Genomic DNA, 14,741 nt, shown 5'->3' with positions numbered 1-14,741 from the left:
GCTGCTCTTCCATACCCACGCTGACCAGGACGACTGGGAGGGTGGCCTCAAGGTGCTGGACGAAGCCATGCAGGTGCTGCCGCGGACGGTGCACCGCCTGTGAGTGCCCAGCCCCAGGGTGCCCCCAGCCCCCCAGGCCCCCAGAGTGCCCATGCCACAGCCCTCACCAGGGTGCCTACCCCACAGCCCCCAGGGTGCCCACCCCACAGCCCTCACCAGGGTGCCCACCCCACAGCCCCCAGGGTGCCCCCCCAGCCCCCCAAGGGTGCCCCCCAGCCCCCCAGGCCCCCAGAGTGCCCACCCCACAGCCCTCACCAGGGTGCCCACCCCACAGCCCCCAGGGTGCCCCCCCAGCTCCCAGGCCCCCAGAGTGCCCACCCCACAGCCCCCAGGGTGCCCACCCCACAGCCCTCACCAGGGTGCCCACCCCACAGCCCCCAGGGTGCCCACCCCACAGCCCTCACCAGGGTGCCTACCCCACAGCCCCCAGGGTGCCCCCCCAGCTCCCAGGCCCCCAGAGTGCCCACCCCACAGCCCCCAGGGTGCCCACCCCACAGCCCTCACCAGGGTGCCCACCCCACAGCCCCCAGGGTGCCCCCCCAGCTCCCAGGCCCCCAGAGTGCCCACCCCACAGCCCCCAGGGTGCCCCCCCCAGCCCCCAGGGTGCCTCCCCCACAGCTTTCACTCTCCCCTTTCCTCTGGTGGTTTTATTTCCCTTCCAAGAACTCAGCACAAGAAGAGAAGGGATTTAACACTCAACACACACAAATGATAAATTAACAAGACACAGTGCAACACACTATCTCCAAGACACTCAGCTTTTGTTTTGTTTTCTCTTTGTAAGTGGGAAGATGGACAAACACACCCATTCAGGTGCATTCTATATGTTTGCGGCTTTTACCATTCAGGCATTAATTTCTCCCTGACGTTTCTTCAGCCTGATCTTCAAACACATGGTCATCGTGAAGGCCAAGCTCGGCCAGAGCTTCCTGATGGAGATCCAGAAGTTTAGGGACCAGAGCGAGGAGTACCTGGCCCACATGTGGCAGCGCCTGGCCCTCAACTCCAAGAGCGTGCACGGCGAGCTGACCTGCTACCACAACGCCATCCAGGCCCTGCAGGTTGGCGGGGCGCTGCTGGGGGCCTGCACTCGGGCTGGGGAGGCACCCGGTGCCTTGGGAGGAGAGTGGGGCAGGGGGCAGAGCCAGGCCTGAGACGCCGTCCTCCTGCCCAAGGGACGTGGTCCTTGAGAGGCTGTGGTGGGGGTGGGGTGGGGTGGCCAGTGGGTCAGGGAGGACACAGGGCTCTGCAGAGTTTGGGGGTCCTTGGGGACAGCCCGCACCCCCAGAAGCTAAAACACAGGTTCCTCTCGATGCACTTGGAGATCTGGAGAGGGGCAGGCACCTTGATTTGAGCACTGTCAGGTTGGGGTGTCCCCCGGGAAAGGGTCCAAGCACAGGCTCCTGTGGTCAAGCAGAGGCCTGGCTCCCCGACAAGTGGCCATGGGCGCCCCTGCACCTCGCTCCTGAAGCCAGGCCAGGGCTCCCGAGGCCAGGTTGGGGGGCCACTGGCCAAGCTTTTCGTAAATTGCAGGGCTGTGCAGCCCCCTCTCAGTCCGTTTCAGAACACTTTGGCACCCCCAACCCCCAGGTCGGTTGGCACCCTGTCCTTCCCCACCTCCCCACCAGCCCCAGGGAGCCGGAGTCACAAGGATGGGAGCAGGCAGGCAGGTCTTCTGGATCCGGCCGCCCTCCTGGGGCCTTGTCTGTGGAGGCGCACATCAGGGCTTCACTCCCAGCGGCTGGACAGCCTTCCATCCTGTGGGTGGATGTTGTGTCCCCAGCCTGTGTGTTGCTTCCACTTACTAGCTCTGTGACATACGTGTGCAGGAGTTTGCACAGACGTGTGTGCAGTTATTCCCTTGGGCGCATACCTGGGAGTGAACTGCCAGGCCACGTGATGACTCTCTAACTACTTGAATCCTGGTATGGCTTGCATTTCCCTAGTCGCTAACAGCAAGCATCCTCTCATGCCCTCGTTGGCCATCTGCATGTCTTTGGAGAAATGTCAGATCCTTTGCAGATTTTTTAATTTGGTCGTCTGTCCACTTATTATTCAATTCAGTTCAGTTCAGTCACTCAGTCATGTCCGACTCTTTGCGACTCACAGCACACCAGGCCTCCTTGTCCGTCACCAAGTCCTGGAGTTTACTCAAACTCATGTCCATCAACTAGCTGATGCCATCCAACCATCTCATCCGCTGTTGTCCCCTTCTCCTCCTGCCTTCAATCTTTCCCAGCATCAGGGTCTTTTCCAATGAGTCAACTCTTCGCATGAGGTGGCCAAAGTATTGGAGTTTCAGCTTCAACATCAGTCCTTCCAATGAATATTCAGGACTGATCTCCTTTAGGATGGACTGGTTGGATCTCCTTGCAGTCCAAGGGACTCTCAAGAGTCTTCTCCAACACCAGTTCAAAAGCATCAATTGTTCAGTGCTCAGCTTTCTTTATAGTCCAACTCTCACATCCATACATGACCACAGGAAAAACCATAGCCTTGACTAGATGGACCTTTGTTGACAAAGTAATGTCTCTGCTTTTTAATATGCTGTCTAGGTTGGCCATAACTTTCCTTCCAAGGAGTAAGCTTCTTTTAATTTCATGGCTGCAATCACCATCTGCAGTGATTTTGGAGCCCCCAAAAATAAAGTCAGCCACTGTTTCCACTGTTTCTTCATCTATTTGCCACAAAGTGATGGGACTGGATGCCATGATCTGTTTTTTTAGTTAGTTTTTTGAATGTTGAGTTTTAAGTCAGCTTTTTCACTCTCCTCTTTCACTTTCATCAAGAGGCTCTTTAGTTCTTCTTCACTTTCTGCCATAAGGATGGTGTCACCTGCATATCTGAGATTATTGATATTTCTCCCGGCAGTCTTGATTCCAGCTTGAGCTTCATCCAGCCCAGCGTTTAGTTATCGTTGGGTTGTAGGTATTCTTTGTGTGTTTTGGATACAAGTCCCTCATCAGATACACGATTTGTAAGTATTTTTGCCGTTCTGTAGCTTGTCTTTTCAGCTACTTTCTCATTTTCTTGATGATGTCATTTGTAGCACGAAAGCTGATAATCTTGATGAAGTCCAATTAATGTATTTTTTCTGCTGCTGGAGCTTGTGCTTTTAGCTTTGTATCTGAGAAACCAAAGTGCAATCCACAGCCATGAAGATTTCTATGTTTCCTTCCAAGGGAGTCATGGTTGCAGCTCTCATGTTTAAGTCCTTGCTCCATCTGGAGTTCAGTCTTGTGTCTGGTGTGACGTGAGGTCCTGCTCTGTTCGTGGGTCTGTGGCTCCTAGTCTTCCCAGCTCCACTGTTGAAATGATGACCATTCTCTCTTCCACGCCACTTGTCCCCACCACCTGTCTTGCACAGCTCCTGTCAAAGCCACCAGTGGCCACCATGGCCATTCTGAGGCCCCATCTGAGCCCTTCTCTGTGCTGATGGTCACGTGTCACCTGGCTTCCAGGCCGCCCTCTAGCGCCGTCTGCCCACGTGCTAAAGGGGGGACCTGCTCAGGGTCCGTTCATGCCCCATTCAGCCCCACCCCACAGTGTCCTAGGCTGGTCCATCCTGCTCTTGCGTCCCCTCCACCTGGCCGCCTGCCCCTGCCCTCAGACTCCTGCCCCTCCGGCCACACATCCTCCTAGGTGCAGGGTGTGGGGCCCAGTCTGAAGCCCAGCAGGTGAAGGGCGGGCAGGCTCCTCGGGGTAGGGGCAGGGGGCAGTGCCTGCCGTCCTGCAGCAGTGCATGATCACCAGTGTCGGGTCTGAGCCGGCAAGCCTTGGGCCCAGTACCTCCCCTGCCCTCCGGGCCACGTGCTGGAGGAGCCCCTGTGCCGAGGTCAGAGGGCCGGCAGGGAGCCCCTGAGGCCTTCATTGCCCCAGGGGCGGGCGGGAGAGGCACAGGGGCCTGCAGGGGGCCTGGCGGGCAGGCCGTGGGGCGTCCACAGGGCGCAGAGGCCGGGGACACTCGCCAGGCTTTTGCCCTGCTGCCCATCGCCCGTGGCGGTCTGGCCGAGCCTGGTGGGCACCCTCTGCTCTCGCAGTGGAGGAGCATGATGCCTGTGGTGGGTTCTGCGGCGGCCGCATGGCTGCCGCGTGGCTGCCACGTGTTCCAGCCTTTTCTGTTGGATCCCGAAGAAGCCAGAGAGTGAGTGGCAGAAGGTGGACTACATCCTGGAGTTCAGCGAGTGGCTGTACTACAAGCAGTTCCCTCTGGAAGACGTGATCTTCCACCTCAAGTGGGCGATCGACATCCTGCTGAGGATGCAGCCCGTGGGGGTTGTCCCTGAGCCGGCCGGCATGGGGGCCGCGGATGCAGAGGATGCAGGTGAGGGGTGCCTCCGGCTTGCGGCGGGCCACCCACCGCTGGGGGCTCCTGGGCACCACTGTCCCCACATCCCCCTGCCGGGCACGCTCCTTGTGGGCTTGCCCAGGTTAGGACCCCGCCACGCTCGCTGGGTGTCCATCCTTGCGTCCACTAGGGCCTGTGCAGCCGGCACGCCCAGCCCAGTGCCATGAGGGAGGGCAGCGGCTGACGGACTGAGCAGAACTTGCTTCAGGGAGGCGGTGGGGGGGGGGGGGTGTGGCCGCTCAGCAGCTGCTCTGGGTGCCCACTCGGGGGCCAGCGTGAGCGCCGTCACCAGAGGGCGGGACCCGCCCCCAGGAGGATGGTGCTCCGGGCAGCAGAGGGCCTCAGGGCCGCTGGCCGGCGCTCCCAGCCCCAAGGCGGCCGCTTCCTAGACCTGCAGAGTTCAGGGTGGGAGAGGGGCCGCCTCCTGTCTGCAGGAGCTAGAGGCTCAAGGGCTTGTCTGCTTGGTGTCCAGCCCCTTCTGGGTGTGTCCGCATGCCCAGCTCAGCCAGCTAGAGGGAACCATGGTGGGCGGGGGGCCTCCAAGTACACACCAGAGCCCAGACCCCTACCCCAGCCTGGGATGTGGCCAGTGTCCCTGCAGGCAGGCCAGGGGAGCCCTGGGAGGCCTGTCCCTGAGGCCAACCTTGAGCCCTGGGAGGGGGGCACTGCCCCCTCCAGAAGAGAACCAGCCCGGGCTGGGGGCCAGCGGGCCCTGGGCCAGTCAGTGGGGATGCCAGCAGTGCCCTGTCTTCCAGACAAGCCGGCGTCCACTCTGGGGGCCCTGGAGGGCCCGGGGAACCCGGGGCCCCCCTCCCTGCAGGAGCTGCAGAGCGTGCGGCAGCTGGAGACGCTGGCCCGCGCCTACACGCTGCTGGCCCTGGTGGTGACCCCGAGCGGCGCTGGCCACCAGGACCACTGCCTCATGGCCTATGCCTTCCTGCACCGCATCTGGCAGGTGAGGCCCCTGCCATGCTCCCTGGGGTCCTGGTCTCTCCTGGGACCACGTCCCTCCCCTCCTACCCAGCGCCCCCTGCCCCTGGCTCTGGAGACTTGAGGGGGCTTCCTCCTCTGCAAGACTCAGGCCAGCGACTTTGCCCAACCACCACCAACACCTACCTTCCCAGCGCACTGCCCCTGGGCTTCCAGAGCCTTCTCTGTGCCCCTTCACATAGCCGCCTTTCTACCACCTGTCTACAGGGTCCTCAGGGCAGCTCCTGGTGGCCTCGTCTTCTCAGGAACCTCCCTGGGCTGTGACCCCCAGCAGGACAGTGTTAGCAGGACAGGCCTCTCTTCTTGGGGCAAGTTTGCCCCCCGCCCCCAGCCATGTGATGGGGACAACAGGGCCATCGGCGTTTGGCAGCGGGAAGGACGAGGAAGGCCATCCTTGTCTGCAAGATGCCCCTACCCCCGCACCCTGCAGTTCTTTTAGGAGAACCATTAAAAGTCACTTGAGTGTGTTCTTCATTGAAGACATTAATTCATTTTACGGAACTGACAAACCCTTCTTAAGGGTCAGCCACGCATATCTGCAGGCCCAGAGTCCTGGAGGAAGTCCCCTGAGTGCTCCCGGCCTGGCCACGCCCAGCCGTAGGGTCCTCAACCGGCCCTCAGATCTGCACGGGGGGAGGGAAGCCCACCTCTGTCACTGTTGTCGTTCAGTCATGTCCGACTCTTTGCTACCCCACAGACTGTCCTTCACCACCTCCCAGAGCTTGCTCAAACTCAGTCCATCGAGTCGGTGATGCCATCCAACCATCTCATCCTGTGTCATCCCCTTCTCCTGCCTTCAATCTTTCCCAACTTCAGAGTCTTTTCCAAGGAGTCAGTTCTTTGCATCAGGTGGCCAAAGTGTTGACGCTTCAGCTTTAGCATCAGTCCTTCCAGTGAATATTCAGGACTGACTTCCTTTAGGATGGACTGATTGGATCTCCTTGTTGTCCAAGGGACTCTCAAGAGTCTTCTTGAACACCACAGTTCAAAAGCATCAGTTCTTCGGTGCTCAGCTTTCTTTATGGTCCAACTCTCACATCCATACATGAGTACTGGAAAAGCCATAGTTTTGACTAGACGGACCTTTGTCAGCAAAGTAATGTCTCTGCTTTTTAATGCACTGTCTAGGTTGGTCACAGCTTTTCTTCCAAGGAGCAAGTGTCTTTTACTTTCACTGCTGCAGTCGAACATTAGCATTGCAAATCTGGATTTCTTTTCACAGGTTTCTTTCTCAACAGCAGGAAAATCCACTTCAGAAAGTAGAATTTCAGCAGTAGCAAGCTCACACTTGTTGTTGCCTAAAAAAGAGAAGGAGAAAAGCAGAGACAGAGACAAGGACAAGATCAGAGACAAGGAGAAGGACAAGGACAAGGGGAGGGACCCGAAGCAGGTGACCGTACCCTCCGGGTGGGCAGGCTGCACCCCAGCTGCCCCTGCAGGTTCTTGTGCCAGAGGCTGGGCCTCGAAGGGCGAGGAGCACCCTGTTCCTCTGTCCGCTTTCCTGCCCTGGGACGTGAGGCGGCCTCAGTGCCCCTGCCCCAGGTGTCAGGAGGCTGACACGAGAGGGTCTGGCTTCGCCCTGGTGATCAGCTGCTTTCCTGGAGCCCTGGCCATGCAGGGCAGGGCAGCACTTTCTCTGCATCCCTTGGGGGCCTGTGCATGTCACTTCATCAGCTGGAGGGACTGCCCCAACCCTGGCCATACTGCTGGACTGGGGCTTCAGGAGACACCCCGCCTCCTTCCTGCAGCCCTGCTGAGCTGGCATGTGTGGGTGGGGGTCATGTCCAGGGCACAAGGCTCCAAGTGGCTGTGGGAAGTGGTGTCAGCTGTCGTCTGTGGCTTGAGTGTCTCCAGGGAGCCCCACCACACCCATCCCCAGAGGGGCTGCCTGCCTGGGGCTCACGACCTCTATTCCCATGGGGCCCCCTGGGTGTCTGCCTCCAGCTCCACCTCCCAAAGCAGAGCCTGGCTACTTGCTTTGCAGTTCCAGAGCCCTGCTCCTGGCAAATGCCTCGAAGACTTGCCCTCAAGCCTAGAAGAGTGGGCTTCCTATGCCTGCCCTGAAGAAGTCATATCTGTATTCAGACAGGATCAGAGCGACTTTACCATCAACTCGTCAACTATGCAGAAGCCGGTGAGTGGACTCAGCGCCTCTCCCCCAGGCCCGCGTCCCCGCGTCCTGCCTGCTGGGCTTTCTGTGGGCCCAGAGGGTGTGTCGGGCCCCAGGCCCCTCCGCGGGCACCTGTGCCGCATGCTTCCCGCGCAGACCACACCCCTGCGCCTGTGGTCCAGCTGCGCCCCAGGGTGTCTGGTGCTGCTGAGTGCTCCGAGCAGCGGGAGGGTCTTCCCCATGGCTCCAGAGGCACGGGTTCAAAACTTGGGCTGCCATCGAGGGCTCTGCGGGCCGCACTGCCCCCTGGCCCTCGGGAGGGTCCTCCCTGCCTCCGCCAGCAGCTGGGCTCCCAGGCGTGTGCCGCGAGGCCCCCGCGTCTGCCTCTGTGTGCACGCGGCTTCTCCTCTGTGTCTGTCTCATCTCCCAGATAATTTTGGTAATTTATCCATAGGTTTTTTGGATTTTATGTGTGTATGCAAAATCTGCATTTCATCTGCAAACGTCTTCCCTAATTTGGCATTGTTACACTGTTCCCTCGCCTCATCTTACTTGCCTGGTTGCCTCCAGCTCAATACCACAGGTGGCGAGGCCTCCTGGTCTTAGCAAGACTCCGTGTGACCGATGCTGTTGGAGGTTCATAGATGTTCTTCAGTGGTTAAGCGAGTTCCTTTATTTATATTTGCTAAGAGTTTTAAGCTTAAACAGCTATGAAAGTAAAAGTCATTCAGTGGTGTCCGACTCTTTGCGACCCCATGGTCTATACAGTCCATGGAATTCTCCAGGCCAGAATACTGGAGTGGGTAGCCTTTCCCTTCTCCAGGGAATCTTCCCAACCCAGGGATCTAATCCAGGTCTCCCGCATTGCAGGCGGATTCTTCACCAGCTGAGCCACAAGGGAAGCCCCACAAACAGCTATAGATTCTTATCAAATATTTTTCTCCATCTATTCAAATGATAATTTTTTTCTCTTTCATTCCTTTAACTTGGTTGAGATGTATTACTCATTTCATTTATCATCAGGTTCAACAGGCTAATGTTTTGTTTGGGGTGTTTGTCTCCACGTTGATGAGAAAAGTTGGTGTTCAGTTTTCCTTTCACACCACACGCTTGTCAGGATGGGGTGAGAAGTTACACCGACTCCAAACTGTTTTCTGCTCCCAATGCTTCTGAGCCGAGGCGCCTGGGTTTCCACGACAGCAGCCGGTGCCCAGCGCCCCCATGGACACCAGCTAGGGGACCGCCCCCCTGAGCTCGGCTCTGACACTTAAGCACGGGGCCAGTGTGGCCCAGGGATCAGGGCTCCCTCGAGGCCTGCCCCAGCAGACCCCATCATGAGCATCGGGTCCCCAGGCCACCGCACGTCTTTTCAGTGTGGCCACCAACTGGGGTCCCGGGCTCCTCCCCAGGTTTGATGTTTGCTACGCCAGCCCCCAGACTTGGGTAAACTTTACTTAGCAGATACATTGGTCTGCTATAAAGAATGTTGTAACGGATATGGACAAACAGCCCGATGAGGAGGTCTGCAGGGCAGGTCTGGAGGGTCCCAAACTCGGGAGTCTCTGTCCCCGAGGAGCTGGGGGCCAGCGTGCCCCTCCCTCCTGGCAGGTGGACAACATGCTCACCAGCCCAGAAGCTCCCCAAGCCCGTCCCGTAGGGGGATCACGTAGGTTCCAGGACAGGGCACGACCGGTCCTCTCGTGGGCCGTTGGTCCCTAACTTGACCTCCAGCCCCTCCCCTCCCCAGGTATCGGGGGATGGGCCGAGGGTCTCACTGTCCTGCCGTGTGGTTGGTCCCTCTGGCCGCCGGCCTGCCTCCTGAAGGTCTACAGGGATGGCCAGGAGTCCCCTCGTGGGCGTGAACTCAGGTGGGGTGAGGGGGTTCTAGGTGCTCAGTGGTGAACCAGGAGCAAGACCAGAGCACGTGTCATCTTTCTCCCAGCTTCACACTGACCTTTCAGTCAGTTCCAAAGTGTTCCTTTTTTAAACTCTTCTTGAGAAGAATTTGTATAAAATTAGCTATTATTTCTTCCTTAAATGTTTGGAAGAATTCCCTGGTGAAGACTTCTGGGCCTAGACCTATTTGTGAAGATATTAAATTATGGATCCACTTTATTTAATAGTTACAGAACACTTTCGATTTTTAAATTTCTCTTTTGTAGTAATTTTGGTGGGTTGTCTTTTTCTAGGAGGCTTCCAGTGAATATAAAATATAAGATTTACTGGTATAATGTTGTTCTTAATATCCTGTTATTATCTTTCTGGTGTCTGTTAAGTCTATAAATATTTCTGTCTCCCTCCACCCCCTTTCTTGAGTGGCCTCATCAGGAATTATCAATTATTGGCCCCTCAAAAAACCACGTGCTTCCCAGGCCACCCAAACACCACTGGGCTTGAATGTGACAGGGCTGTTTTACTTCATTGCCCTTAAGGCTTCAGTGGGCCCTCAACTCCACCCAACAGAGGAAACTCAGAGGTGCCGCGCAGGCTGTCTGCCGCCTCAGCGTCAGCCGACGCCCCGGGTCACAGCCCCGACACGCTGGGTTCACACATCTGACACCCTTCTTCTTGCACGTCGTGGCCCGGGCATTTTTTCCGAGTTGTTCACTCCTCAGTGCTTTAAGCAGATTTTTTAAATCGTTCATCCATATTTTTTAATTTTCCACTGAAGAATAATTGCTTTATCAAACCTAGTCCAACATTATAAGAAGTTTTAAAGCAGTTCGTGGGTACATAAACAAAACAAAGACTCTAATTTGAATGAAAGCAGGTAGATTATTCTCATGAGGATCTTTAACTGTGCTTGTGCTAAAAAGTCTAGGGAATTGCACACGAGGAGATGAAAGCTAACGACGAAGCAGAGGCGGAAGAGAGCAAGTCAGTGGCTCCCTCAACAGGCAGGAGTCCAACACCCCCTGTGTGTGGGCCCGTGAAGGACAGAGTTCCTAGGGGAGGCCCTGTGAGCCGGGACCTAATCCTCCACACCCTTTGACCTCGCATGTTTGCTGTGTTTTGACGCAGACATATAGTCTATACTATCTGGACCACTTGGTGGAGGCCCTGCAGAAGATGTTCCTTCACGAGCTCGCAGTCCCGGTCCTGCAGCTGGGGGTGCTCATCGCAGCCTCCGTGGTTGAAAGCAAGAGCCTCAAGGATCTCTACCACCTGCGGTGGGTGCTCCTGCTGTATTTCAGGGAAGCTGGGAGACATTTACATGGCTAACGCGGAAATTTGCCCAAAGCAATATAGAGACAAATCAGATCTTAAAACATTAATTCTGTGGTTGACTATTTATATAAATAATAAAGTCTCTAAGACTTGTAAAGCCGAATACATCAAAATACTTAAACACAAAAATATTTTTAATTTTAAAATTTCTACCTGGTTTTTAAGAGAGTATCATTATTTCAAGGAAATACACGCTGAAGTAGGATAAACAGAATAAAGGAGCATTGTGTCCTCAACCTACTCTCAAATAGGTCAGGAAAAAAAATTACATATATATATAAATTTTATATAATTACACGTAATTTTATATATTTACACACACTCCTAAGCTATATATAAAATTTGTATATAACGTAATTTATATATATATTAGTATAACTTTTATATTATTGTATATGTAGATAGAGAACCTGGACAATGAAGGATGTTCAGTAATTCTTTGTAGTGTGTGTGTAACTTTTCTGGAAGCTTCAAATCATTTCAAAATAAGAGTGATTCGCACAAAAGTCAGAGCAGAGCTCGTTGGTTTGCAGTTGTGATGGGGTCAGAGGCCCACCGGGCCTTGTCTCCACCTCTGGAGGTGACCCTGAGACCCCGAGACTATAAATGTGCTGAGAAATCTGATGACGGCATCTGTTATTTTCCCCTAGTAACTTGGCTCAGCTTTAAAGATTCTTGAAAACATTCTCAAATTATCTGTTCTTTTTCCGTTTGCCAATCTGTGTCAAGCCTCCTGAGCCCAGGGCAGCCTGACTCAGGGCTGACGCTCCTCTCACCCCCAGACTTGCCTTGGCTTGTTCCGACTTGAGGTTGAGGGAGGCAGCCACGTACCACGAGGAGGTGGTGGGGCAGGCCTACATCTGTGACGTGGAGCAGGCCAGGTGAGACGCTGCGGCTGGTGTGGACCCCCTCTCCACTGCATCAGGGCCCCCTGTTCTGACACCCGTAGTGTGAGCATGGACCCCCCTTCCCCACTGCGTCAGGGCCCCCTGCTCTGACACCCCTAGTGTGAGCATGGACCCCCCTTCCCCACTGCAGCAGGGTCCCCTGCTCTGACACCCCCCGTGTGTGCCCCCACTGTGGCATGGACCCCTGCTGTGGTGCCCTCCTCCTGGGCCCCCCATGTGGCACAGAGCCCCCGCTGCAGCACTGATCCCCCCGCCCTCTGCCTGGGCTCAGTGCCGGCCCTGCTCTCAGCTGCATCTCCTGGGGCCCGGGGACCCATCTCCCACCGCAGGATGTTGGGGGTATCCTGGGCCCAGGGGCAGGTCATTACTCAGCAGCCCTCCTGCATCCCATGTCCATGTACAGGGCTGTGTGCAGTAGCCGAGGGGCAGGTGCACGGGTCTGGGTGGGGCGGAGCTGAGGGAGGTGGTGTCCCGGGCACATGGGGAAGGTAGGGCCCCCAGGAGGCAGGAGCTGGCGGGACTCCGCGGTTGGTGCCCAGCAAGGAAGGAGGGCCTGCCTTGTGGATGGGCTGGAGTTCTGGCTAGAGAAAGCCTGAGATTCGTGTTAAACACCCAGGTTGGGATGTCAAATTAGTAGCTGGTTCATGAGCCTACAGTGTGGGAGAGGGAATGGGCTACATGTGGAAAACTGGCAGTCGTCTGTGCTGCTAAACGAGGGGAATTTAAAAAGAACTTTGTAAGCACGTGAGTGGATAGTTGCTTGTTGTGGCTTCTTATTTTGTATTTCTTTGGTTACTACTGAAGTTGAACATTCTCAGGTGCTCTGGCCGTTGCATTTCTTCTTTGGCATAATGACGCTTGTTTTACTTATATTAGCTGCAGAAAAGAAATTGCCTTGAAAAAGGAGAGGAATAAGGAACCTCTATTAGAAGAAAATCTGCCAACACTGAATGAGCCCCCTACTTCGGCCCTGCAGGCAGAGATGAAGCCCCTCGTAGCAAAGGATAAGGTAGCCTCGCTCTGCAGAAGCTGCTTGGCCCCTGGCCCAGCTCCAGCCACTCTGCTTGGACCTATCCTAGTGGCTGAGACCTCCTGATCCTTGTGCCGGCTCCTGGGAAATCCAGGGACTGGCGGGGCGTGTCCCTGCCCCTCCGGCCCTCGGGGAAGACGGCAGGGTCTGAGCTGTGGTTCAGAGAGGACAGGCTGGGGGTGGCCGGTGAGGGGTGGGAGCTCCCACATCAACGGGAAGGGAAGGGCGGTCCCTCGCAGCGGCGCAGAGCAGCTGGGAGGTCTGAGTGCCCCCGCCCTCCGTGCGGTGGGCTTGCCTGTGAAGGAAGTGACCATCCCACGTGTGCTCCAAGGGCACTGGTCACCGTGGCAGTGCCGTCCCTGGGGCTCCCTTTGTGGTGGGCAGTGCCAGGACCCCGGGGTGTGCCAAGTCCCCTGCACCTGGCACTGCTCAGTGGCCTGGCCAGGAGCAGGGACAGGCATCCCGAGAGGACAGCCTGGCCACGGGCCCCAGAGCAGGGACTGGGCTCGGGCGTGCGGGACCGGGGGCAGCGGCGCCAACGGTGCCCACCCTGCACCCAAATGGCCCCCGTGGGCCTGCGCATCTTACAGATCCTGAAGGTAAACGAAGAGACCGGCAGGGGCCTGGACGGAACATCCTTCCCGCTGCTGTGGACCCTCAAGGCCGAAGTCCTGCTGGCGATGGACCTGTACCAGCCTGCGCGGCTGCTGCTGTCAGAGGCATATCTGGCCTTCCAGGTGAGGCCACACCTGCCGGGCCCACCTCACCTGTGGGGGCTCCTCCCCCAGAAGCAGCCCCCCAGGCCCCTGCTAGGATGGAGGCAGGGACCTTCTGTGCTGAAGACTGTTCTGGAGCCTCCGTCTGACTGTGGAGGTCTGTCCACATGCTCTGTCTGTCTGCTCCTCTGGCTTCATTACGGCCCGTTTCCTGTAACTGCAGCGGGTCTGTGCTGTGGGCTCTCTTCCTCCTGGGCTGCGGGGCCGCGTGTGTTTCTGAGCAGGCCCCTCACGGTGCGTGTGGATGATGGGGCCCTCGAGAGGCCGAGGGCTTCAGTTTGTTCTCAGTGGCAGACGGTGTCCCAGGGCCCCAACCTGCTCTGGAGCTCTGTTCTGCTCCTCTGTGTGGGCCCTGCAGGTGTCTGTGGCCGCTCGGAGGTCTCCTGGAAGCCTGGGTTTCGCCAGGCCCCCTTGGAAAGGCTCACTGCAGTGTGGACGCTCAGCCTTCGGCTCAGCCTCCCAGGCCCCTGCTGTCTGCTGGCTTTCCTGAGGCAGCTCGGCCACTCCCCCGGGAGGGACCTCCTTTGTTGGCTCCTGGATGCCTCGGCTCCTGCCTCCTCTCCCCAGGCAGACTGAGACCCTCTTCCTGGGCTCCGTCCCCACAAGGATGGTGCCCTGGGAAGGCCCAGCACAGAGCAGAGCCACCCCATGTGTCCCTCCCTCCCCGAGGGGGCAGCTGGGCTGCAGCGTCAGCGACTCCCAGGGCCCCCGATGGGCAGCTCCGTCTCCATGCGGGATTCAGGATTATTCCCTGGGAGGGGGAGCCAAGGTTGCAGAACTGTTCAAGTTGACCCTTGCTTTGGAACAGAACCCTCGAGAGAGAAACATCTGTAGCTCTCTGTCTCAGGCCAGGGGGACAGTGTGGCAGGGGGAGGGACTGAGACGGCCGTGTGACTGGTGGAGGGGAGCAGCCAGGATGGGCCCTGGGGAAGCGGGGGGACCTGGAGGGGGTGCAGGAGGTCGAGGAGGCGGGGCTGCGAGCCGGCACCCACGGGCCCCGGGCACCGCGACCCCGTCTCCTGGCTTGTGCCTGAGCATCCGGGACCTTCCCAGTCAGCCTCCCTCAGACCCATGAAAGGGTGCTCCACGCACTGTCTGCACCTCCACCCGGCGGCCGCCTGGCCCTCCTGCTGCTGGAGGGGCTGCCTAGATTCTGTGGAACAGGTCTTAACACACACAAGCATTGAGCTCAGTGCTGGGGCCCTTGTCCTGCAGGCTCATCCTTGGGCAGGCACCCGGATGGTGCCTTCGCTCTGTCTCTGCCTCTCTCTGGCTCTGTCTCTCTCCCACC

At 57.4% G+C, this 14,741-nt stretch overlaps 1 protein-coding gene across 1 annotated transcript in view; it reads left to right on the top strand.

The window, feature by feature from the left end:
* Positions 1-14,741, top strand: part of CFAP46 (cilia and flagella associated protein 46) — a 99,983-nt gene that overhangs the window by 51,546 nt on the left and 33,696 nt on the right. Inside the window, exons 26-35 of the mRNA XM_055560336.1 lie at positions 1-99; positions 938-1,121; positions 4,195-4,384; positions 5,146-5,363; positions 6,621-6,788; positions 7,383-7,532; positions 10,530-10,678; positions 11,519-11,617; positions 12,521-12,653; positions 13,265-13,411. The exon at positions 1-99 is cut by the window's left edge and continues 40 nt beyond it. Of these exons, the coding sequence (XP_055416311.1) occupies positions 1-99; positions 938-1,121; positions 4,195-4,384; positions 5,146-5,363; positions 6,621-6,788; positions 7,383-7,532; positions 10,530-10,678; positions 11,519-11,617; positions 12,521-12,653; positions 13,265-13,411 (1,537 nt within the window). The remainder of the gene's footprint in view (positions 100-937; positions 1,122-4,194; positions 4,385-5,145; positions 5,364-6,620; positions 6,789-7,382; positions 7,533-10,529; positions 10,679-11,518; positions 11,618-12,520; positions 12,654-13,264; positions 13,412-14,741) is intronic.

This window comes from Bubalus kerabau, chromosome 22, assembly GCF_029407905.1.
Source record: "Bubalus kerabau isolate K-KA32 ecotype Philippines breed swamp buffalo chromosome 22, PCC_UOA_SB_1v2, whole genome shotgun sequence".
Taxonomy (NCBI): Eukaryota; Metazoa; Chordata; class Mammalia; order Artiodactyla; family Bovidae; genus Bubalus; species Bubalus kerabau.
Note: the sequence above shows the minus strand (reverse complement) of the source record. Positions and strands in the feature narration are given on the sequence as shown.